General features: G+C 26.3%; 1 protein-coding gene and 1 long non-coding RNA gene across 11 annotated transcripts in view; one reads left to right on the forward strand and one right to left on the reverse strand.

Annotated features, from left to right (window-relative positions):
- LOC114126582 (uncharacterized) overlaps positions 1-7,100 on the reverse strand; it is a 21,615-nt gene extending 14,515 nt beyond the window's left edge. Inside the window, exons 1-2 of one of the 4 annotated variants that reach the window (XR_007606602.1) lie at positions 6,804-7,100; positions 899-1,065 (exon numbers count right to left, since the gene is read on the reverse strand). This is a non-coding gene — a long non-coding RNA (uncharacterized LOC114126582). Of the gene's footprint in view, positions 1-898; positions 1,066-1,116; positions 1,513-6,803 lie in introns of those variants that run through there. The other 3 variants (XR_007606603.1, XR_007606599.1, XR_003592608.2) reach the window with 3 other exon arrangements.
- Positions 7,101-11,832: 4,732 nt separating this feature from the next.
- Positions 11,833-24,083, forward strand: LOC114126577 (protein retinal degeneration B). 7 transcript variants are annotated; one of them, XM_027990556.2, is made up of 27 exons: positions 11,841-12,324; positions 12,553-12,797; positions 14,896-15,066; positions 15,132-15,279; positions 15,373-15,576; positions 15,720-15,859; positions 15,922-16,039; positions 16,120-16,477; positions 16,556-16,716; positions 17,592-17,693; positions 17,803-17,958; positions 18,024-18,186; positions 18,253-18,470; positions 18,551-18,670; positions 18,732-18,816; positions 18,890-19,002; positions 19,085-19,255; positions 19,314-19,442; positions 19,498-19,646; positions 19,724-19,843; positions 19,916-20,024; positions 20,136-20,292; positions 20,362-20,511; positions 21,167-21,347; positions 21,432-21,700; positions 22,223-22,308; positions 22,729-24,083. In XM_027990556.2, the coding sequence occupies exons 3-26, from the start codon at positions 14,989-14,991 to the stop codon at positions 22,266-22,268; spliced, it is 3,645 nt and encodes a 1,214-aa protein (XP_027846357.1). In that variant the 5' UTR covers positions 11,841-12,324; positions 12,553-12,797; positions 14,896-14,988; the 3' UTR covers positions 22,269-22,308; positions 22,729-24,083. The 7 variants fall into 7 exon arrangements, with proteins under 7 accessions (XP_027846356.1, XP_050065099.1, XP_027846357.1 ...); XM_027990555.2 differs by lacking the exon at positions 22,223-22,308 and having other exon boundaries at positions 11,833-11,981; XM_027990552.2 differs by lacking the exon at positions 22,223-22,308 and having other exon boundaries at positions 11,842-12,324.
- The last annotated feature ends 709 nt before the right edge of the window (positions 24,084-24,792 follow it).

Below are 24,792 nucleotides of genomic sequence, written 5' to 3' on the forward strand. Positions count from 1 at the left end.
GACGGAAGACTTTCATTTATACTTCGCACTTTGAACGAAAGTTCAACCTTCGTTATGCGGTGTACGCGGACGACGTGCGATTAACCATACATACTTGTTGAAAACAAAAAAAAATCCTTTGAAACGTATTTATTTACGAAAACCTATCTAAATATATCGTAATTTTTAAAAAATATTTCAAATTATATACCTACGACGAGAGCGCTTCAAAACCGACGATTCTTAGGCGTATATCATAAATTTGAATTTTTTTCGTTTTATTCGGGATATTTACGTATTGTTTAATACTCGACAAGCACACCATCATCATCATCATCATCGTCGTCGTCGATGTAAACACACCGCGTGTCCGCCCCACTTGTAAATGTTTACCCACGAAAGTCGGTCAACGATAAGATTCGATGTATATGTATAACGTGCATACTATATACCGTGGTAGTGACCGTACACATTAATATATAATGTCTCTGCGTCTGTGTGTGCGTGGTGTACACTTTGTATATATTATGTTTTATAATTTATATAACTGCAGTTGGCGTCGGAGCATCACTACAGCAACTGGTATATATATATATATATCATATTATAGTTAAACGTAATATTTATTCCTCGCCACAAAACGTTCTCCGTCCCGCGAATAATGGCCAACGTTCAGGGCACGCTATGCGCGAAGGCTATTATATATATAGGTATGTGTGCGTGTATGTATATAATATAATAATATGTCTATTCCCAAGTGGTTGCTGCGCGCGGGATTTGGCCCGGGATTACTTCCGGTTGAATTATACGAGATAATATTATTAATACCGTGATAACGACATCGCGAAAATCATTACGCCGCTTGTTATTCGAACAATAATAATATTATACTGCAGTAGGTACGAAATAATAAATTTACCGTTATATATGACGAGGGCGGATACTGACAGATATAGGTGTGATATTCCAGGATCTGATCGTACGTTTTTAAAACGTCTATAGCTGCCCTTCGCTTCACAGTTGATTTATAAAACGGTGATGAATCGCTTGTATTACTGCAATAATCATAGTATAGCTCTAACGTACCTATAAAATATTTTAAAAACGTCCGTTTAAATTTAAATATTATCAACTTACATTAATTTAAAGATGACCACAATATATGCCGTGTCTTAGCCTTGTTTTATTAATGTCTGAAACCACCACTGGTTGTACTGAGTATTTCGAGTGTTCGTATACATCACACATAGTTTATACAGGACACTGAAGTACTGTACGGACTATAAAGACACTGCGGTCGGACTATAACCGCGACGTGCTGTTGACGAACCACTTGAAAGTATATAATACATCATATACTATAATAATAAATCGCAAATTAAATATGCGATTTATTTAAATCGTTAAATAAGTCTTCTCGTTTTTCTGCGATGTATTCGTCATTATTCATTTATCACAAATAATATTGCAGTGTTCGTACAGCACACGTACATATATATATATGAATAATATACCTACCTACGTGTATTTGCATTTGTTATCTTTGTTAAATGTACATATCGGTATATAAGTGTGTGCACTAGAAATGAAAATGATCCTCGTATCAAATACCATCAACTACTATTTTTTTAAGTCAATACAATTATTATCATTTTTCAATCTTTAAGTATTTTTCAAAATCAATTTTATTCTGTATATAATATACCTATTATTATTTCTTTGTAAATACGAAATAAATAAATTAGTAAATTGTATTTATTTGATTAAAACACTGCATATGCGTGTATACTATACGTTTGTATTAAAAAAAAAAACCGATATTTTTTAAACTTTTAAGTAATAGGTGAATGACTGACCACTTCGTATTGACTTACGGTAAATAGTTTTTAGGCTTCTTATTGACAAAAATTACAAATGGCAAACAAAAAACCAGCTATATTAAAAAAACTTTCAGTCCTTCCAACTAGAAAAAAAACACACATAGTTGTGAAACCTACAGTTTCTCAATGATCAGCTAAGTTTCCAAAAAAAAGTGAAGGTTAATATGGCTTTCGATTTCTGGCTCGCAACTATACGTACAGTATAATGTACAGTCATCAGTAGTGTCAAAAATGTGATCTAGTATAGAAATGTTTTTTTTTTCACAGTCGACTGCGCATTATTTTATACCTATACTAGCTATACTTACAGACAATTGGAACGCGTTTGACTTTATAAATACTAACGCGCTCGTTTTGATAACAAACACGACGAAATAACTTTATTTCTTATTTACCTAAATCGTTTTAAATTTCTATTCACAATGATAATAATGAATAAATGTGATATCGATAAAACCTTTCGTATTACCCCAATTATAGATTGTACTATTATTATTGATATGTATATTAGGTATTTAATATAGTTATATAGAGGGCCTATTTCGATTGTGCTTTTATTTTTAATGTGAAAAGTACCTATTATTGAAAGTACAAATAGATATTTCTAACTACTATACACAATTAAAAACTTTGACAACTGCTAGTTAAAAAAACCGAATTTTTGACTTTACAATTAGTAGTAAATGCATTAAGTAATAACCCATTAATTCCTAACGACTAACGGCTAATTAGAGTGGGTTTTTTTATTAACAGTATTATAGTGGTATATGTAATATAGTAAATGCCATTTATTACACATATAATTTCTACAAATTAGTTTTTTCTAATTAGTAAACATGTGTCAAAAAATATATATTATGTTCTTTTTTAGTAATATTCTAATAATGATGCATATGCAAATATTGAATATTGACATGAGCATTTTAAAATTTAAATACGTCAATATAATATAACAAATCGACGAAATTAAAATGTTTTTTTTTTTTAGAATTCGTCATAATATGTGGATTTATTTATCATCAATATTAGTCAATTGAATTACTAATAGGTACTTATATATATACTCGTATATTACATTTAATTTTGTGCCTACCACTCAACCCAAATTTAAATGACTTTAAGCAAATATTACTTGCACAGTACATTTTTTAGAAAACTATGTACACCTTTGAAACTAATAGAAAGGTAACATAAAATAGAGGCCTTTGAATATTTTCGATAATTATTTTACAATTAAACGATGGCACAACAATAGTACATCCAAGCAATGTAAACTGTGCAATTAATATGCATTGTACATAAAATAAGGACATCAAAATTAGCATAATTTTACTATAAATCAATCAATTTAACTTAATTTATTTGAAATGGACCCAAAATGATCATATCTGACCATTAATATTCACCAACCATCAAATAATTAAAAATATATAGTAAACTTTTATAAAAAAAACTTAAGCTAAGCACATTTTGCTTTTTGATTTTATAGTAAGTAACAAACAATAAAATCATCAAAAGTTATTCCTATATAATATTAGCAATGAGTTATATAATCTTGTGTTCTTCTATTTTGATAAGAAAATAGTAAATTTTAGTACCTTATAATTAGTATAATAATCTCATCATAATATTTCAATTATTTTCAAACTTTAATGATAGACGTAGCATAGAATTCAATATTTTTGATTAAGTAAATCAAAATAATAAAATTTCATTCAAATAATAAACCCTATTGTCGTTATAAATACCAAAATTCTATCTCATCCAGTAGTATATTTTTGGATGTTCCAATAAGGGAACAAAAATCAAAAAATAATCTATTTATTAATAATCTAAAAATTATCAAAAATATTCAAAATGTAATACTTTTAGCCTTTCATATAAATATATAATTTTCAATTCATTCGTTATTCGTAATACTTATTTGAAATTACGTTCTTCCGCTAATATAATACTGCACAAATATATCTACAACACTCGAAAATATATTAATGGTATTAATAAAATACTACACTGTTAATTTTAACTTTTTAACTAAAACTTATACTCTCAAGAAATATTTATGCATTTTTATCATTTTTTAATATTTTTATACTAAATTCTAGACATAATTACTTGTGCTATAACCAATGTCCACCACATATCATTCTAAATTAGTCACCATAGTATATGCTTGTATAATATCATTGATAATGATTATAACTCTATAATATATTATTATTTTAGACTTAAGTAATTCATAATCAACGTTTATATATATATATATATATTTGTTTTACACAATGACTCATGCGTTCGTTGATTAGAATGAGACACATTACTTTAGAATTAGATTATAACAATTTTAAACAATTATTAAATGATTATCTAATTTGAGTCAGCTCGTATCTATAAAACCATATGTAGAAATAATCAAAATAGTAACAATTTAATATTCCATATCTATATGTATAAATAATTTTATTTATATAGATATTTTATTTAATTTATATTTATAAAAAATAATAATTTTTTTATTTAATAAATAAATAATTTGCTTGTTGAATTATTGTTGTCTAGATATCTAGAATAACTATAACAATATTACAAAAACATTTTTTTCAATATAAAAACGACATCCTTTAAAAAAATCATTAAAAATACTCTACTGATACTGTCTAAAAAAATATTATCATATTATTTATTAATTGATTTTTAAAAATGAAAAAAATAATTTGTTTCTATACTTTTATCATTGGTTGCAATCAGTGCTTATTGTTGATCATTTCAATATTTTCCTGTCAAATAAATTTTTCAACTGATGTATCCAAAATAAATATATATATTATATTATATCATAGTACATATATATATAATTATATATATTGTGGTTTATTAACATTTAAAAATAAACGAAATGGCTTCATTTTAATTTTAATAATGTTAAAATACTTTGATGAATATAATTAATTCACGTACAGCAGCTATAACAATTCAACTAATTGAAATTATTATTTGATCACCTAAAACTAAATTACGTACTGTATTTTTTTTTATTCTCATAGGTATGATGAATTTTTGATTAACATTACTCATCAAAATTATTAAATAATCATCATTAAAAATTACTATTGTAGCAGTATGTATATTAATTGCACATTTTAACATACGATAATTTATATATCTTAATAATCTAATAGGTATATTTATTCACGTAATATCTATTAGCGATAATTATTTACTGTTGCGTGCTGTCGAGAAAATACATGAGTGTCTTTTTAAATAGATATTTACATGTTTATAATAAACTCTATTGAAACAATATTTTTTATAATAAAATTTAGTTTTCATTTCCTTGCCAAATGTTCACAAATCCTTTTTAATTATTATAGTTGATTAAAACAATATTATAATGATCAATAGACAATTAATTATACCATTTAATAATGTATAAAAATGTATAATGTATGTCAAATTTCAATTCTTTGTAAATTTTAATTTAATGAAAACTCTATACTGAGTAAGTATATACATTATACACGCATTTTCCAAATCATATATATTTTATCAATTTAATAGTAAATATATATATATTTATATAAATTGATTAATTTTACAAGAAACATAGAATTTTTTATGTTTGATTTGAAAAGTATCTAATTAGTACAAGGGAAATATTCGTAAAAGCTCATAATCATTACAATTTGGCCTAATTTATTGAAATATTTAACCTTAAATGCTTAAAAGAATCAAATAAAATATTGCTACAATATTATTTGATATATTTGCATGTCATATTGTTCATAAAAACATTCTGTTTCAATCAATAAAACTACAAAATGTAAAAAGTTGTCTACTAAGAATCAAAAAAAAATAAAAAAAATTGAGTGTGGTGAGTTTAATCAATCGATAAATTAAGCAATATATTTACCATCGATTCATATATTAATTCAATGTACTTATAAAATAATTTATTTTCATAAAAAACACCACCAAACAAAAATATTTAAAAAAAATTACCTCTCTAGGGCACACGAAAAAGTTCATGATTACGTATATATATTCTATACTATTTTATATGATTTTTTTTATATTTCCCTGTGGAAATGTTTAAACATGTATAATAACACACGTTAATTTACATAATACATTTAAAGTAAGGTACCTTTACAAAACTTCTACATTTTTTGATCATTCACATCATAAATCCTTTATAAATATAAAAAATTATTATTACTCAATTGACTGTTGGTGAGAAATAATTAATTATCAAACAAAATTATTATATCATATACATATTAATAAACGATTATTTTTATAACAAAAATCAAGATCTCTTAATTTCACATACTAATTATGATTAATGTACGTTCATATTTATGGAAAGAAAATATCACTGTAAAACGCTAGCTACCTTTCTCTTTATTTTTTTTTCGTATATCATTTTTTTAAAAACTCAAGTATTTATATGTATAATACTATATTATGTATTATGGTGCTATATCCAGAGAAGTGCTCTTTCCTCACTTCACAGAATCTCGATAATTTTTTTCGCACACTATTAATTATGTATACAGTATATAATATCAATGTGTACCTATATATGAATAATACAAAGATATACTATAAATGTATTCAGTAAACCTACTATTTAGTGTCCTGCTATCTTTAAAATAAAATTCTGGCTACATGTATATAATATAATATACTTTTTTTATTTTTCTACTGTTAATATTATATGATATTAATATTAAACAAAAAAATACGCGAAAGTATACAAGAAAATTCCAAGAAATACGTATATCGGAAATACAATATGATAATTGATAGGTACAATAAGAGTATTTAATATCTTAAATCGTTATTACTTTACTAAAAAAAAAGTGGGAAATTGGTTAGAACACACAAATTATGTAAATGTATCGTATACATTTTTCAATTTTTATATGGAATATAAAATTTTACCTGTGTCCATTTCAGCTATGCTAACAAACTTCAATTCTGGTCATTTATATGTTATTGCGCAAAAAATTGAGTGCTGACTTCTCCACGAAGTGTTGTCAAAAACTAGCCTTCTAAATTCTGTGATCCAACTCTACTGGACTTTTTTTGAAAATCTACGTCAAAGCTCGTGTCTACGAAATCAAACCACAAATACCATGGAAAAACTTGAAAAAAGAAATTTGTTGCATCATTGATGAACTAGACGACCCGTAGATGTCTCAGCGAGTGAAAAGCATTTTGTAACCAGAACTGAAGCAGCTTTAGTAAAGCTAGCTGTTAATGTAGCCAAGATGGACGTATGTCAAATGTTAAATATTCCATACATAAACTGTAGAATTACTACCTACACGTTTAATAATTTTTTTTTTATTCTAAACAATTTTTTCTAATTAAATAATATGACAAGACTAAATCTTAATGATTAATAGGTCTCGGAGCTTAAAATATAATAAGCAACTAAAAAATCACACGATTGTTTTAAAAAAGCAAAAAAAAAAATAGGAATAAAAATTAACACGAACTAGTTATTAGTCTAGTTATAAAAATTTATCAAAAAATTTAAAAACGAATTTAAATTTAAAAAATAATTAATTACCATGTATGTCTCTAGATTTGCAGAAGTGACTCTGACTATATTGTCCAACGGAATATTTTTATACATAGAAAACATAGTAGTAAGCATACTGACCGTATAGGTTAAGTATACTGATTTCTATAATATGTAAATCGGTAAGCCATACGTTTAATATATTTAATAAACAAGCCGATAACGAAAACAATAATAATAACCACTTAGTTCAAATTCTGGGTTTTTACGTTTTTTACTAATTCAATTTTTTGTTATATAACTATAGTAACATATTAACTTATAAAAATTCTATAGATGAAATGACTGAAAAAAAGCAACCAAAAAAAGCATTTATATAAAAAAAAACCGAAAAAAGCAAAAATAAATTGGTTAATTTAGAATCAAAATGACGGGAAACGAATTTTTACCTATATAAAAATTATATTTCTATAAAAAAAAAGCATATGCTTTAAAATCCAAACTCAATGATTAATGAACATCAATAATGTATTAATATGCTTATTGCTTATATATTACCTATTTTACCTATTTAAAATTTAAAATTATAATATAATACTTGACTGACAATAATTTTGTTTGATGGTGAGTAAGATTACTTATTATATTATCTATTATTCGATATTTAGATTTATATATTTATCTACATATATATGTGTATAATATACACAAACACGAATGTGAATAGATTTGTTTTGATATAGATTTACTATTTAAAATAATTATTTTAATTATTTTAAAAGACCTTCACGATATATACTGATTTTGGCATTTGTCATCCTATTACTGAGTATACAAAACACACATTCAAAATAAATATATATTACATGGTATGTACGAGTGGATATTATACACCGTGCCTGTAGGCTGTATCACAATTCACAGGTCATTTGCAACGGTTATGCGCTTTGATCGAGTCTTAACTGAACGAAATGTATATGGCTTGACGATGACAGAAACAGACCTATAAAAACGCATACGCACACGTACACAAACTTCTATGGTAGGTATTAAATTACTTTAAAAAATAAAATAATTGCGTATGCATTTTTTGACCATTTAAAAAATGAATTCATCATACTTAATTATACACGTGATATATGAACCTATATAGAACCATTACAAATTATAATATATCCGATATAAGTACATTATATAATTTGTACAAAATTATAAATTTTAATATATTATATAAATTAATAATTATGATAATTATACGTATATAATATGTAATATTATCGTTAGTGTATACCTACCTATAAACTGCTAGTAGGTGCGCAAAATCGAGTACTTACCCAGTTACCCTTTCAATTATATCCAGTGACTATTCAAAGTGTGCAGTGTGCTGCTAAGGTCACGAGCACATACAATTATACATTATACGAAATATAAATTTGACGATTTTACATTTCAACATTCATTATACTGAAAAGTACGAGTATTTACATTTTTAATAATAATAATAAATTCCTTAAAATAATTTAAAGTAATTATAAAACAACATTTAAAATTTTTAAATAATATATTTCTAATGTTTCTTACCATTTACCACTATCATTTTTCAAATAATTTATTTTTTCACTAGAAAATGATATTCATTTTTTATTTCATATTCCAAAGCAGAATGGTTTTCTGAGAGTCTATATGCTTTTACGTCGAATATCAAACGAGTATTAATAAGTAATAAGTATTTCAAATAAATAGATGAGCGAAGTAGTTGAACACCATTTTTCGGGGTATCCTGTTTCAATCTACAAAGCTAAGCCATATGTGAAACTAAAAACTCTTGTGGAGAAAGAGCTGTTGGTCTTCACAAAAAATTAGTAAATTTATTAATAATGTAATTACTAATAATAAACTACACCTTTATTTTATAAAATAAAAAATTCCTGTCAAACCTTCAAACTAAAAAGATTTGGAAGCTGCTAAATCTAAGTTTGCCTTAGCCCCCCTCCCATCTATAGTTGTGCCAATGAATTCGTAATTGTCATAATTAAAATATGAGAAATTAGTCCGTAAACGTGTTAAAATGTAATTTTATTTTATTTTATTCACAAATTAAATTCCAAAAAGAGCTTTTCAAAAACATAAATATTAAGCAGAATATATATGGATAAAAGCGAGCGGAAGAAAACTAATTTCCAACACTATCTAATAAGTAATAACTCAATTTTTTTTATTACGATTATTAATACGAGAAAAAATTATGTGAAGTATTAAATAGAATTAATTTGCAATAATTAACAACTATAATTTCAATATAAATATTATGTATTGTTACTTTTTCCAGTAAATCCTAATAATATATACATTTGAATATGCGTTCATTTTTAAAACTTAATCGTCACTTATTTTTATAACTAAAAATATAAATTGATTGAAGTTTCTTACTCGTAAGTCGTAATTAGACCATACGTATTAGTATGCAAATACTTTTATACTTATTTAAATTTGTTTTATTTTTTTTTATAGATGCATGATGCATTTACCTGCAGCCTGCAGGTGCTCCCAAACCCGTTCCCGTTTTTTCTTCCAATATAACTAGTATAGCTATTTGATCATTTTGTATGCATTTATATATATTTTATACTTATATTCTTCATACAATTTACAATCTACATACAATATACATCCTATTTTCATTTTTCACTTTCTATTATTTTAATTAATTTTTTTCATTTCTTAAAATACATTTACCTACATTCGAGTGCACTTGAATCCTTCTCATTTTTTTTTTTCATATAGTATTACAAACTTCTTTAATTTTTATGCTCTTCCACTGCAACATACTTTTATAATTAATTTAATTCTTTATGGCTTTTAAAACGTATTTGCCTCCAGGCTCTAGAGTTTCTCTTACAATTTTTTTTCCTTTATTATACTCTAGGTACTTTATTTTTATGATTTTACCAACTATCCCCAAGTGACTTCTGAACAAAATCATTCATTAATTAATTTAATAGTTATTTATTTATTGCAGGGTTTGAAAATCAAAATAGATTGCTGTCTCCAGTTTCTATACTACAGCATAATTTTATATTTAATTACCTACATTTTTTTTTAAATTTTTAAAATGTATTTTCCTATTGGTGTCCAACACAATATCTAATAACAAAATGTTTATGAATAATAATATATTTATATATTGAACGAATACCGTACCTTATGTGGCTATTGTACTCGTACAGCTATACAATGTATATAATGATTCATGGTTTAACCACGGTTAAATGCGTATTACATAGCATACAAACGTAAAGAAATATGAATAATTCCTATTTTATAAATTACTCCGCAGGTAACCTTTAGGTACTGTAATACAACCGCGATGCGATGGAGTTTGTCTCTTTATTCTATATAGACTTTGCATACCCAATCCTCTTTGATCTAACAGCGAATATGTTAATAACATCAAACCGAACCTATTTCGATGTACTTATTTATGAACTAGCTAATCCGGTTCATACTTAAAAGCAGACAGTATTCACTAAATTATAATGTGCAAAACAAAATAATTAATCTGACCCCCACCCCCACACTCATGTATATCACTGAATAAAAATAAATCTGTGTCGAGATTCGACGAATATTATACACCAAAAATAATAAAATCTTATATCAGCCGGGCATGTAAAATTGTAAAATAAAAATTGAAAAAACTATACCTACAAGTTACAACTAGGGCACCCACATGGGGGGAGTTGATGGATCTTGAATGCAGGGGCCCGGTTATCTTAAGGGCCCGTTGAAATATTATATATTATATTTAGTCATTGATCAATGACAGTTAATTTGATATTGAACCATTGGTTACGCTGAGCTCAAAGCCCGTAAAATAAAATTTTAATTTAAAAAAAAAATGTATTAAATATAAATTAAAATATACTTGGTTTTTTCCTTTTTTAATTTATAGATAATGTATTGTAATAAAAAAAAAAAAAATAGAAAAGACATTAGGTATTAATGTTGAAATACTTATGAATCTTGATTTTTTATATTTTACTAACCGAACCGACAGATGTTGTCCTGTCTCAACAATGAATATTGAATTTGAATTGGTATATTATAGTTAAAAAACAAATATTATTCCAAAAATTGTAATATATAATATATAGGCAGATGGCTTTAAAATAATAGGTAAATTTTATTTTTGAAGTCTTATAGTTTATACAAGGACCGGACAGACATTTAGTACACGGGCCCGAAATCCTGTGTGGGGGCCTTACCCGCAACAGACCTATATAGGTATAATCGTTTTTATGCACAATACCCGTGTAAAGGACGTATATATAGATAGGTACCTACGCCGAATTTGTCGTAGCTGCGTTTTTCGCGCCGTTTACGCGACAGCCCGACAGGCGGCGTTGTCGGCGGCCCGCGGCTCATCTGATAAGGTGTAGTAGTAGTAGTAGTATAGTTGTTAACGTGAAAAAATTGGCTGGACGACGACTGCCGCTGCTGGCGAGGTGCGCGGTCGAAGTTCTTGTAAACTGCTCTTGCCGTGCGCGTCGTCTCGACGTGTGTTGTGTGATCGCGTTTCCATAAAATCATAGGTAATGACATTATATTAACGCTCTCGTGTCCGCACCACACCGACTGCCGATCGTTTCATTATTTTGTTATTACTATCGTAATTCGTTGCGTACACGAACGACCGCGCAATAATGCGATATATCGATATTTTCGTTGATTTATAGAACCAATACACCTTAAAGGGTGCTCTTGATTTCAATCATAATATATTCTCCACCTGACACCCGACTTACTGCTCACCAATCATCCGATTCGCGGTTGTCGTCGTCGACCGATCGAAATGTGTCCGACCGCGTAATTTGTCATAGGTACTCTCGAAAATTCCCATCGATTTTCCAACACCATCTGACTCAGAAAAAAATGGTAAATATCCAGAAAAATCGTACCTAAACTACCACATATCGATTTTTTTCTTCTCGAAATTTCAACTGATTTTATTTTGTGCACTGTATCTACCTAAATCATTATCCAGTAATTATTTGTGTCATGCACCTCCCCTTCAAACATTTTCATTTATTTGTATTTTTCCTTCCTCGTCCAGACAAACGTACTTGCAATATATTAATTCTTATTTTCTACATGTTGACACAGGATTTATGCTGTTGTGTTGTTGGAGCTCAAACCAGTGGTGGATCTAGTCAGATTTAGAAAACTACGGGTCATCCAACGTCAATAGTTTTTAACTTGACCCGTCAAGAAAGCAATGTTCTGAAGCTTAAAAGGGTCACTAGCATTAAGTAGATCTAGGTACCTATCAAAAACATCTATAATTATAAATTAGCTGACCTCAACCTCTTCATAGATCCACCACTGATTGAAACCCAAATGATCACTGGGTATGCTAATAGTTACCAATTTAAAATTTTGTAAAATGCATTATTTTCAACAATATATATAAAAAAAAAAAAAAATATTTGATCGCATGAATACAATTTTTTTTTTATGTTTTATAGAGGTTCGTTAAATAGAAAATGTTTCAATTGTTTAAGAATGGAACATATGCATGAAATGTAATGCCTTTTATGTATTAACCTTCACATAAATAGGCAGTACTTGTATTAATATTTATGCAGCTGTAATTCTTATTTAATTTGTCTTTTAATTTATGACTTCTTTCAAAAAAGATAAGTGTGTCCATATAATTTTTCATTTACAGATGCATGAATATTTCTTTAAAAGTTTAAAATTTAAAAACACCCAATATTGAAATTTGTTTTAGTTTTAACTTCTATTTTAGTAAAATAGTAGTGAGTATAACTTGGTAACAACTCAAAAAATTTAATTTCCAATTTAAAAATTTAAATACCTATGTTGTTTTTTATCTAAATTCCTAAATCATTTAGTTAACTTTTATACTAAAATTTTCATTTTAAATAGTATGATTATTTAATTTATTTTTCAATTTAAAATATTCTTTTAAGAAAATGACAATTCATTATTTGTTTTCTCTCTGAACCAATACAAAACAGCAAATTTACATTCAGCAAAACCTTTATAAAAACCAATTATGAAATTTAAAAGTTAAAATCATATCATCTGATAATTTTAAAATGTACAAACAGTTGAATTTTTCCAATATTTTAATTGTTATTCAAATTATAAGTACCTATCTAAAATACTAAATGTTACAAAATAAAAATACTCATATATTGCATAAAAATTTAAATATTGCAACAGCCTATAAACAAACACAGATAATGATTTTTAGTTTTTAATTTCCATAATAGATCAATTCACTTAAACATTAAAGCTATTAACATGTAATTGGATTTGAATGCCAATTTATCATATTGCACATAAGTCTGATAGAGAAATTATTTAAATAGGACACTAACATCCTCTTAAGTACAAATGATACCTACTTTTATAGATAATAATTTTCCAAGAATTTAAATAAATATTTAATACTTTATTTTATTTATTTAAATATGTGCAAGTAAATAGTTTATATTACTTTTATTTTTATTTGTTTTATAATTTAAAAGTTTGATGTTAAATTTGTTTAATTTTTCATTATCTAACCATATGGAGTATTTCTGAAAAAAAACATAATTTGTTATAATGACTCATCATTCTTAAGACAACTTAAAATTCTAATATTATGTTGATACTTTAGCACAGAATTTCATTTAGTGGAATAAGAATAATATAAATTCTTTTAGGTAATCACTTTAATCATTCTATTTATTTTTACCTTACTTAATCAATTAAAATAAAATAATAATACCTAATGTTTATATAAATAAATATTACTTTTATAATATTTACATACTCAAAAAAAAATAATAATAATAATATTAAAATAAATTAACTTAGTTTAAATTTAATTGATTTATAGCTACAATATAATTGACTTGTTTTTTTTAAATATTTTGTTGCCAATGTTGCTTATAATAACTTAGATGTTAATAAATTTCCCTCATTTTTAAATGAAATCATTATAAATTTGTTTTTCTAATGATTTTTATAACCATATTCCCCGTAATGCATTATTAGTTTAATGCTTATTAGATTTTGATATTTATCTCAAATGTTTGATTTATTTGCCAAGCCAAGCAGTAAAATTCTATTTTTACTATTATTTACAGAAACTTTTATATTTTATGTTAATATCAAGGCTATGATTTCTTAATGCCAATATCCTTGTTAGTTATGTGTCCTGAATTTAAAGCAGTCTGTTGATTGAGGAAGCCAAACTAAAAACTAATCATACAATGAAACCTTATGTCATATCAGCACAAATACGCTTTAATACTTAATGGCCTTGAGATAATATTTCATGCTCTACATTGCGCTTCATTTTTAAAAAAAACTCTATAAACAATTAAATATCTATGTATAGGTATATACAATAAACATTATTGTAAATTAAACTCAGATCTTCTGAGACATGGCTTAACTCCAAGTATTTACTGTTTCTTTATTTGTTCTCAGATACCATATCTACAACTTTTAAAATGTATTTGAATTATTAACAATTTTGCTGAATCCAATTTAGTTTAAAACGTTTGGTAAGAATAATTCAATATGCTAATCAAGGAATACCGTATACCGCTCCCGCTCAGTGTGGAAGAGTACAGAATCGCTCAGCTTTACATGATAGCTGTAAGTAATGTTAAATAAATTGTTATAAAGAAGCAACTATTTTATTAATGATTCTTTTCAATTAGAAAAAAAGTAGAGAAGAGAGCAAAGGAGCAGATAGTGGAGTTGAAATATTAGTTAACGAACCTTATGAAGGTGGCCCTGGTGGTGATGGAAATACTGGTGGTGGACAGTATACAAGAAAAATTTATCATGTTGGGAGTCACTTACCAGGTTATACAATGATAAAAAAAAAATTGTTGATTATTTAAAAATAGATGAAAGCAGTTAATTTTGATAAATAATTTTGTAATGAATTATCCATAGGTTGGTTTAAAGGACTATTACCTAAATCAGCATTATCTGTTGAAGAAGAAGCATGGAATGCATATCCATATACAAAAACTCGATATACTTGTCCATTTGTAGAAAAATTTTCATTAGAAATTGAAACATATTATTACCCCGATAATGGATCTCATGATAATGTGTTTAAGATGTCTCAAAGTGAAGTTCGAAATGTTTCTGTTGGTATGTATAAAATATATATTTTATTGTTTTGATATTGTTACTTTTTTTTAAATAAATTACTTAGTGTGATTTTATAATGCATATTATTGAACAATAAGTTTGTATATTATTGATATTAATAATATTCATGTATGTGTCTTTAGATACAATAGACATAGTGAAAGACCAATTATATGGGGCAGATTACATTAAAGAAGAAGATCCAAAATCGTTTGTAAGTGATAAAACTGGTCGAGGTCCACTTTCAGAAAATTGGATATCAGAATATTGGAAAGAATGTCAAGTAATTCAAATAAAACATATAATATAAATATGTTATCTATAATTGTTGATTGTCACATTTAGAATAAAAGTATGCCTACATCATCAGGAAAATCTATTATGTGTGCATATAAATTGTGTAAAGTAGAATTTCGTTATTGGGGAATGCAAACAAAAATTGAAAAATTTATACATGAAGTTGGTAAGTTTATTATTTATGTTTACTGATTGTAATTATATGATGTGATTTGCATATTACTATTAAAATATATTGATAATTAGCTCTGAGAAAAACTATGGTTCGGGCACATCGTCAAGCATGGGCATGGCAAGATGAATGGGTAAATTTAACAATGGATGATATACGCCAGATTGAGCGTCAAACTCAGGAAGCTTTGAAACGAAAAATGGGTAGTAGTAGTAGTGACTCTGAGATTTGTGAAGGAAATGATGCTGTAGAAGATACAAAAACAGCCACTAATTTAGCTGCCACTATGGGTAGTATAGAAAAAAGTGATCTAGAAGTAGCTACACCTGTTACATCAAAACGAATGCAAGATTCAACCCTATATTCTCCAGCACCATGTGTTTCTAGCAGTTCTGATACCATATCAAGCAGTGTTCAACAATCATCAAGCATGTTAGTTCTGAAATATTTCTAATACATTTTTTTCTAAAATAAAACTAGAAATTTGTATTTCATTTTTATTGGTTTTAGGCGAATACCCGTGAAAAAAAATTGGAATAATCCCAAATCACAAGTACCTTCACCAGGATCTACTCAAAGTTTTGATACTGCACCTAATTGGAGAATGGAAAGTTTGATTCGAGATTCAGATTCAGATCTGAGTAATGATGATGAATTTTTCGATTGTCAAGGTAAATTACAATAATTCAATCATTTTCAACACTATGTTGAGAATTAAAATTATTTTTTTACAAATAGAAACTATTTGAATATCATTTTTAGTTTTATGGCATTTTTAACCCACTTTTGACTAATTTATACATACTATTACAATATCATTTCCATACACAAAACTTTTTAATATTAAATAGTAAATACTTTTAGCTTTCTTGTTAAATAAATTATTAAAAGAATAATGTTGTAAGTCACTATGATTTTTTTGCTTTAATAATTTCTTAAATAGGTTATGTTTTTCGTATTCGAATATTATACAATAACAAAATAATAAACAAGTACTTCTCGGTGTTTTTAGCACCACAACCCTAATTTTATCCACCAAATCTATTTTGGCCATGATTTTACTGGGCTAAAAAATAACTGATCTATATTGCTGTTGTGTTGGAGTCAGATGCAGTGATTTAAAAAACTAATTGATTTAGAACTTTATAATATTGATCATCTTAACGCAATAATAATGTACCTACAATACCTTTGTCCAAATAAGCTTTAGGTATGTTTATAATAGTATAATAGAAATGGTATAACAGTTTCTGGGTAAATTTTGACATTTATAATACTTTATTGTTTATAGTTTATGCAATTTAATATTTAAACTAATAAACTAAGATTAATAAGAAAATATTAAGATATATATTTCTTGTGACTCACCAGTAAGTTGCAAACTACAGTTTCGAAAAACTCTGAAATAGACAAAAATTGCATACTATGTTTTATGGTAACATCTTAAAATAGACATATAAGGATAAATAGTAAATAAATTGTATAATTATAAAAGTCATGTATTATTTTTATTAGTTTATATTTCTTACAAAACTTGTATTTTCAGAAACTTTACCGACTTCTGAAATTGTTTCTCTCTCAAAATGGAGTTCTTTAACAATACTAAATGAACAAGAATTTGATTCATCCAGTATTCCTGATAAAGAAGGTTAATATTTGAAATCTTGAACTTATGTCATTGAAAAATATTTTTAACATCTTATACATATCTTAACAACATTATTAACATCTTATAAAAATGAATTTATTGTTCACAGAAGATAGTATATTTTCTCCTACATATAAAAAGTCTTCTCCTTTTATTCAACGTGGCCACAGTGTTGACACATGTCCAGGTTCTCCAATAACTAGTAAAGAAAATAATTGTCAAATAAATACACTTTTGATGATTATACATTCTGGTAGTGTACTAGGTAAATAATGTATAAATATTAAATATATATTAATACTCATATTCAATAAATACATTTTATTTTAGATGCTAATTCAGATATAATGGCTAAAAAATCAGATTTCACTACATTTAGGGGAGCATTTGAATCAGTTATGCGACAACATTACCCAAATATGATAGGTCATGTTGCCATGAGGCTTATTCCTTGTCCGTCTATATGTGCTGAAGGACTTAGTGTATTATCAAAGTAATATTATGCACTTAAATTATGTTTTAATATTTTATTTAATAATATTAAAGTAATTAATTTTAGGTTGAGTCCTTACAGTTTTGATGTATCTCCATCTGGTATGGAATGCACAAATATTACACATGATTCCGTCCCAATAGGTGCTATTCCTATACTAGCAGGTTGCTCGCATGATTATAAAGACATAGTGTCTAATGTTATACGTATGGCAAATCAAGTATATAGAGAATTTATAAAATCAGATGAAGGATTCGGATTTAATGGCCGAGTATATTTTATAGGTTTGTAAAGTTAATTAATAACTAATAAATTTATGTATTATATATGTTATTTTTACTTATTTGTTTAAATTTTACTATAGGTGATTCTATGGGATCTGTAATAGGATATGATGCTTTATGTAGAAGTCCTGATTCTCAATCATCTCATGATGCAAGTAGACATAGCACCCCAGAACATTTACCGAAAAAAAGTGACAATGGTATAAACCAATATTATGAAACAATTAAGATTTATTTTAATAACCTGATAAATTGTTTCAGATGATTGCACTTCAGTAGGAAGTATGGATTCTTCTTTTAAAGTTTTAGTTACTCCACCAGTCAGAAGAAGATCATCATCCACAAGGTTCTTTTTTAAATTAAGATTGTATTTTTATAATTATTACATGGATATTAATTGATGATCATTATTATTTTAGTGACAGTAATGTTTGTTTAGACTTTGAAGTTAACGAAATGTTTATGTTTGCATCTCCGTTGTCACTTGTATTAGCATTTAGAAAAATTTCAGCACATAAATATGATAAATCAAGTAAATTCTTACTGTGTTTACTAATAAATGCATTCTATATGTATTCTTAATTTGTCCTTACAATTTTTTTATTTTATTTCAGCTTCAATTCAACGTCCAGCCTTACAACAAGTTTACAATTTATTCCATCCGTCTGATCCTATTGCATCTAGATTAGAACCATTAATTTCTGCAAAATTTTCAATTTTACCACCCGTCAACATCCCACGATATCAAAAATATCCTCTTGGAACTGGACAACCATACTATTTGTGTTAGTGGACCAGCAACGAGTAAAATATTTTGTTATTAATATTGTTCTTTATATTTAGTAGAAGCAGTACAAACAAATCCTCAATTATTTACGGAGCACAATCATGCCAGGCGTACGTCTGAAGCAAGTATTCTTAGTACAGTTTCTGGAATAGGTGATACACTTCCAATCCAAGCAATAAATAAACGTAAACTATTTCTTAACTATTATCCCTTCATGTTATAATAAGTCTATAATTTTAGTGACAAAAAAATGGTGGGGCTCTAAGAGATTGGACTATGCTTTGTATTGTCCTGATGGATTGTCAAATTTTCCCACAAATGCTTTGCCTCATATATTTCATGCTAGCTATTGGGAATCTTCAGATGTCATTGCATTTATTTTAAGACAAGTAAAAATAAAATATAAAATTTAAATTATGTTATAGTTGTAATGTAAAGTATTAACTTATTTTTAATTTAATTTCAGTTTGCTATATTTGACTATAACAGTAGTTCAATTGGAAATGAGGAAAAAGAATTAGCAACTTTTAGCCCTAGTCAACCTAGAGAAAAATGGCAGCGTAAAACAACTTTTATTAAGATTAAAGTAAAGAATAGTAGCATATGCTCAGACATAATATGTCATAACAAAAATATTAATCTTTTTAATCACTTATAGAATTCTACTGCAAGCCATCGAGCAAATGATGTGATAATTCGTGAAGGTCTGCCACAAATAATTAGTGCTCGTTTTATTTATGGACCATTTGATATGTTTTCATTGGCTGGTATATATTTATTTTCTATATTTTGAAAACTAATTTAGATTACTATTAACTATTAAGTACTATATATTTTATTCTATATTTGTTAAAATATTAAATAATATATTTTCTTAGGGGAAAAAGTTGATATACATATAATTAGAGAACCTGGTAATGGAGAATGGACACATTTAACTACAGAAGATTCAGATAAAAATGGAAGAGTCACCTATACAATACCTGAAAATAAATCTCTTGGATTTGGAATATATCCTGTTAAAATGGTTGTCAGGTAAATAATCGTTATACAACTCTTAATTCAAATGTAAACTGTTTTAATAAATTTTCATTTATTTTTTAGAGGAGATCATACTAGTGTTGATTTTCTATTAGCTATTGTTCCTCCTCAAACTGAAACTGTTGTATTTAGCATAGATGGTTCATTTTCTGCCAGTGTCTCTGTTACTGGCCGTGACCCAAAAGTTCGACCAGGCGCTGTTGACATAGTGAGGTAATGTGTACCAACATATTTCATTTACCGAGCCACTTAAGTGTAAACATTTGGCAAACCCATTCATTAAGTTTAAATAATTTGTGATTGACGAATGTTGATGACTAAAATATAAATTATATTCATTTAAAAAAATAAAATTAGTAATTTCAAATTTGTATAAAAAATTAAATGGTTAAATTAATATTTGCAATAAATTATAATTATTTATATAATAACAAAATAGAATATTTATAATACTGATTTTAAACTAGTGTCATAAAAATTAATCATTATAAACATATTTTCTACAGATGAAATAGAAAATAACTTTGAGGAATCCTGTAAATAATTTCAATTTTTAATTTTTCTTATTATTCTGATATACTGAGTATTCTATAATGGAGTTGATATAACTGTTCTATAATTATCTAATAATCAATTATTTTCCTTTTAACTCAAATAAAATATAATAAAACTAATGTTATGTCATTAATATGCAAAAAAATGCATGTAATTAATATTAGGTACTTAAAAATAATTTAATTATATAGTAGATTTAAAAAAAAAATGATACTTTTTAATTTGACATGTCGCATAATATGTTTATTGCATCTAATTCAGTATTTTCTATCTATAAATGAATAAATTGAATAATTAAAATGACTTTTTATAGACACTGGCAAGAATTGGGATATTTAATTGTCTACATTACCGGAAGACCTGATATGCAACAACAACGTGTTCTGTCATGGTTAAGTCAACATAACTTTCCGCATGGACTTGTTTCATTTGCCGATGGTCTTTCTACAGACTTTCTTGCTCATAAAATTACATATCTTAAGAGCCTTGTGCAGGTAAATATACCTCTTAAAATAGTGAAATGTATATTACACCAACAATGTTGGAATATATTTTTTATTTGCAAATTTTATTTTCAGGATCATAAAATGATAATACATGCGGCCTATGGAAGCAGTAAAGATATTTCTGTCTACAGTGCATTGGATCTGAAACCAAAACAAATATTTATCATAGGCAAAGTTGGTCGTAAACATCACTCTATGGCAACTGTATTGAGTGATGGTTATGCCGCACATTTATCAGCCTTACAGTGTCATGGAGGATCTAGACCAGCTCAAGGAAATGCTCGAATGCTTTTGACCTCAAGAGGACGCTTCGGACATAATGCTTCGATGAGACGTAGAAGGTTTGTATTTAAAATATATACAAATTTGTTTTCAAGACATCGAGGATTATAATCAATGATAAATATGATTAAAAAAATTTAATTTTTCAAAACGTATATAACTAATCTTTATAATAAAAATAATGTAACTGATATTACAGACCAATAGTATATGTTACTCTACTATAAGGTCTACCTTTGAATTTTTTTCTTTGATTATATTTTTCTCTATTGGTCAGACCGATCTTGGACAATAGTAAAATTTTTATTTAGGTGTGTAGTATAAATTTGAAATAATTGATTTAATTTTTAATTTATATATGTTATCATTAATTTTTGTGTTTTAATATTGGACTCTTCTCTAAACAAATTTCACAAACATTTAAATATTGTATAAAATAACCCGTAATATTGAATATCACACAAGTCATTTTTTTTTATTATTATTTAAGTATTAAATTCGTCTAGTTTTATGGTTTTCATAAAAAATAACCATTAGAGGTTATATTTAAAATTATCGTGACCTAAACTTGTCTTAATCAGGTGTCCCGAGAAGAGATCTGGCGATACACATGGTTCCAATAATTGATCCATACTTGACCGCATATTATGGTGCAAGTAAATGTCAGGTAAACAATATGAAAATGTGCTTTGTGTGAAACAAAAAAAAAAACTCATTTCTAGTACATGTAAAAACAACTGCACACTAGTAAAATTGATTTCTTTCTTACCCCTACCTATGCTTTTGTGTCTACCTAAAATGACTGTAGTAAATTATACTGGATTCAATAATCGAAACACTATATCATATTTTTTCAGTTGTCTTGTTTTTTATCCTTTCATACCTATTAGTATACATATGCTTGAATGTCCCTGCACTTTGTCCATATTCTATAATAATGAACAATGATACAATTATTATTATTATTATTTACTGTGTATATACTATTGTCACTATGGAACGACCTCATAATATTTATGTTTTATGTTTTGTATTTTTCATATTCAATTTATTTTAATCAATATCTTTCTTAAAACAAATTTAACAGATCTGCAAAAAGAACTACATCATTTCCAATTTGTTCGATGACCAGATCCTCAAGTCGAAACAGATATGATAATCTTTGATGTTGTTCTTGGTCGTGTTTTCAACACCATTCCTCAGATGGTTCCTGATAACAGCGGCGTAAATTATGTCTGTGTGCATTTATCAAAAAATTTGTTACTGTATGATTGTTGTAAGCTGTTATCATTATTGTTGTTTTTGTAGTAATTGTTGTCTTTTGAAACTATAATATTTCTCACTATTAATGTCTCATTGTCTTTTATCTTAGGTTCTTTGTATGTACATTTTTTGTGTATTGTTACCAATCTAGCACATTCCTATTTTTTATTGATTTTATTATTTTCATTCTCCAATTGTAATATTGTCCATTATGATTTATAATACTAATCATTTCCATTTTATTCTTATTTTTTAATTGTACTGTTAAATTTATACAATTTTAATTTTATTTAATATGTCGAGATCTTGTATCTTACCAATCATCAAAAAGGCTGTGCCGAGGATATTGACAATGTTCAGTACAAAATCTAGGCTGCTAGTATTATTGCCTTTGATATATTTTATTTTTTAAATTATTGTTTCTGACATTTTGTTTAATATTTTAATTGTAACTTCTTATCTTTATTGATTCATTTAAAATCAATATTAAACTCCTTTAAAGTCATATTTTCTAGTCAAGTGTTGATCAAACAAAATTCTCTATTTTTTTAAAAAAAAAAATACAAAGACAAAATACTCAAATGTAAATATTTTTTTCATTAGCTATAAGTTATTATTATTAAATTAGTAAATGGAAGATAATATTGTTATGTAAAAATGAAAAGTATGTGATATTTTTTATTTTCATTTTTATATATATCTGCAGTAGACTAATAAATGGAATAACTTTAAACTTGTTTGTAAATTTCTTTTCTTAAATATTTTATTATTAAGATGAAACAATTGTTTACTTGTGTGTAATAATTACACGAATAATGTTTTGATGATTTGTTTCTTCTCCATACTCATGTTATAATCTCAAGTTGTAAACTTTACATCTGATTAATATGACAACTCTACTAAAAAGTATTTATTAAAATATATTATATTAATAATAATTATAGTAATTAGAAATTGCGGTCGGATGTAAATTTAATATTACTATAAATAATAATATTATAATTATATTGAAATAAGATGTTAATATCAAATCTTTTTGTGTGTAGTTTCTTTTCTGTTGGTGTATTTTAGTCACTATTATGTTATTACTAATAAAATATTAAAAATGTAAAACTATAATACAATTTAATATTATAGCTGTGTGCAATGTTATTTAATATATAAGATTTATGATTCTTATTGTTTGTGTTTATTCTTATCTACCTATTTAGAAAACAAATCCACAGCTAATTAACAGTGAATTATAATATATTCTATTTATAAAGACACAAAAAAATTTATTTCACATAAACAAGTGAAAATTTCAAACAAATAAATCACCAACCTACTGAAATCTTAGGGTAACTCATGATTCTAACAAAAATCGCAATCTAATTAAAACTGGTTCTTATTTGGGATATTTAAAAGGAGGAAGGTAGGTAACCACTCTGCTGTACATTAGATGGTAAGTGTACCTATTCATTGAAGAATAATAGGCTCTGTAATGTATGAGTTAAACTCGTATTCAATAATAAACTATAAAAATGTATAAATTACTACCTACAAAATAAGTTGTAAATGTTTAAGATATTAACGAACTTTGTCAAAATTTTAAGCTCAAATAACCATAAAAAAATATGATTGTTTTTTAATATTTCTTAGTTAGTAAATTAACAACTTTTGAAAAACATTGTATTCAATTTTAAAGCTTAAAAAATGTAAATCTAACTATAGTATGATCGGGCTCAGTGTACTTACTGTGCCATACAAATCTAAAAATTGCTCTTAATTGTGTCTGTAATATTACGATTAAAATTTAAAATTTTCGAAAATATAAAACCAAATATTGCACATGGAATCTCGGACGGTAATACATAAAACCGATTAAATGTTTAACAAAATTAACACA

This window comes from Aphis gossypii, chromosome 1, assembly GCF_020184175.1.
Source record: "Aphis gossypii isolate Hap1 chromosome 1, ASM2018417v2, whole genome shotgun sequence".
In the NCBI taxonomy this organism is placed as follows: Eukaryota; Metazoa; Arthropoda; class Insecta; order Hemiptera; family Aphididae; genus Aphis; species Aphis gossypii.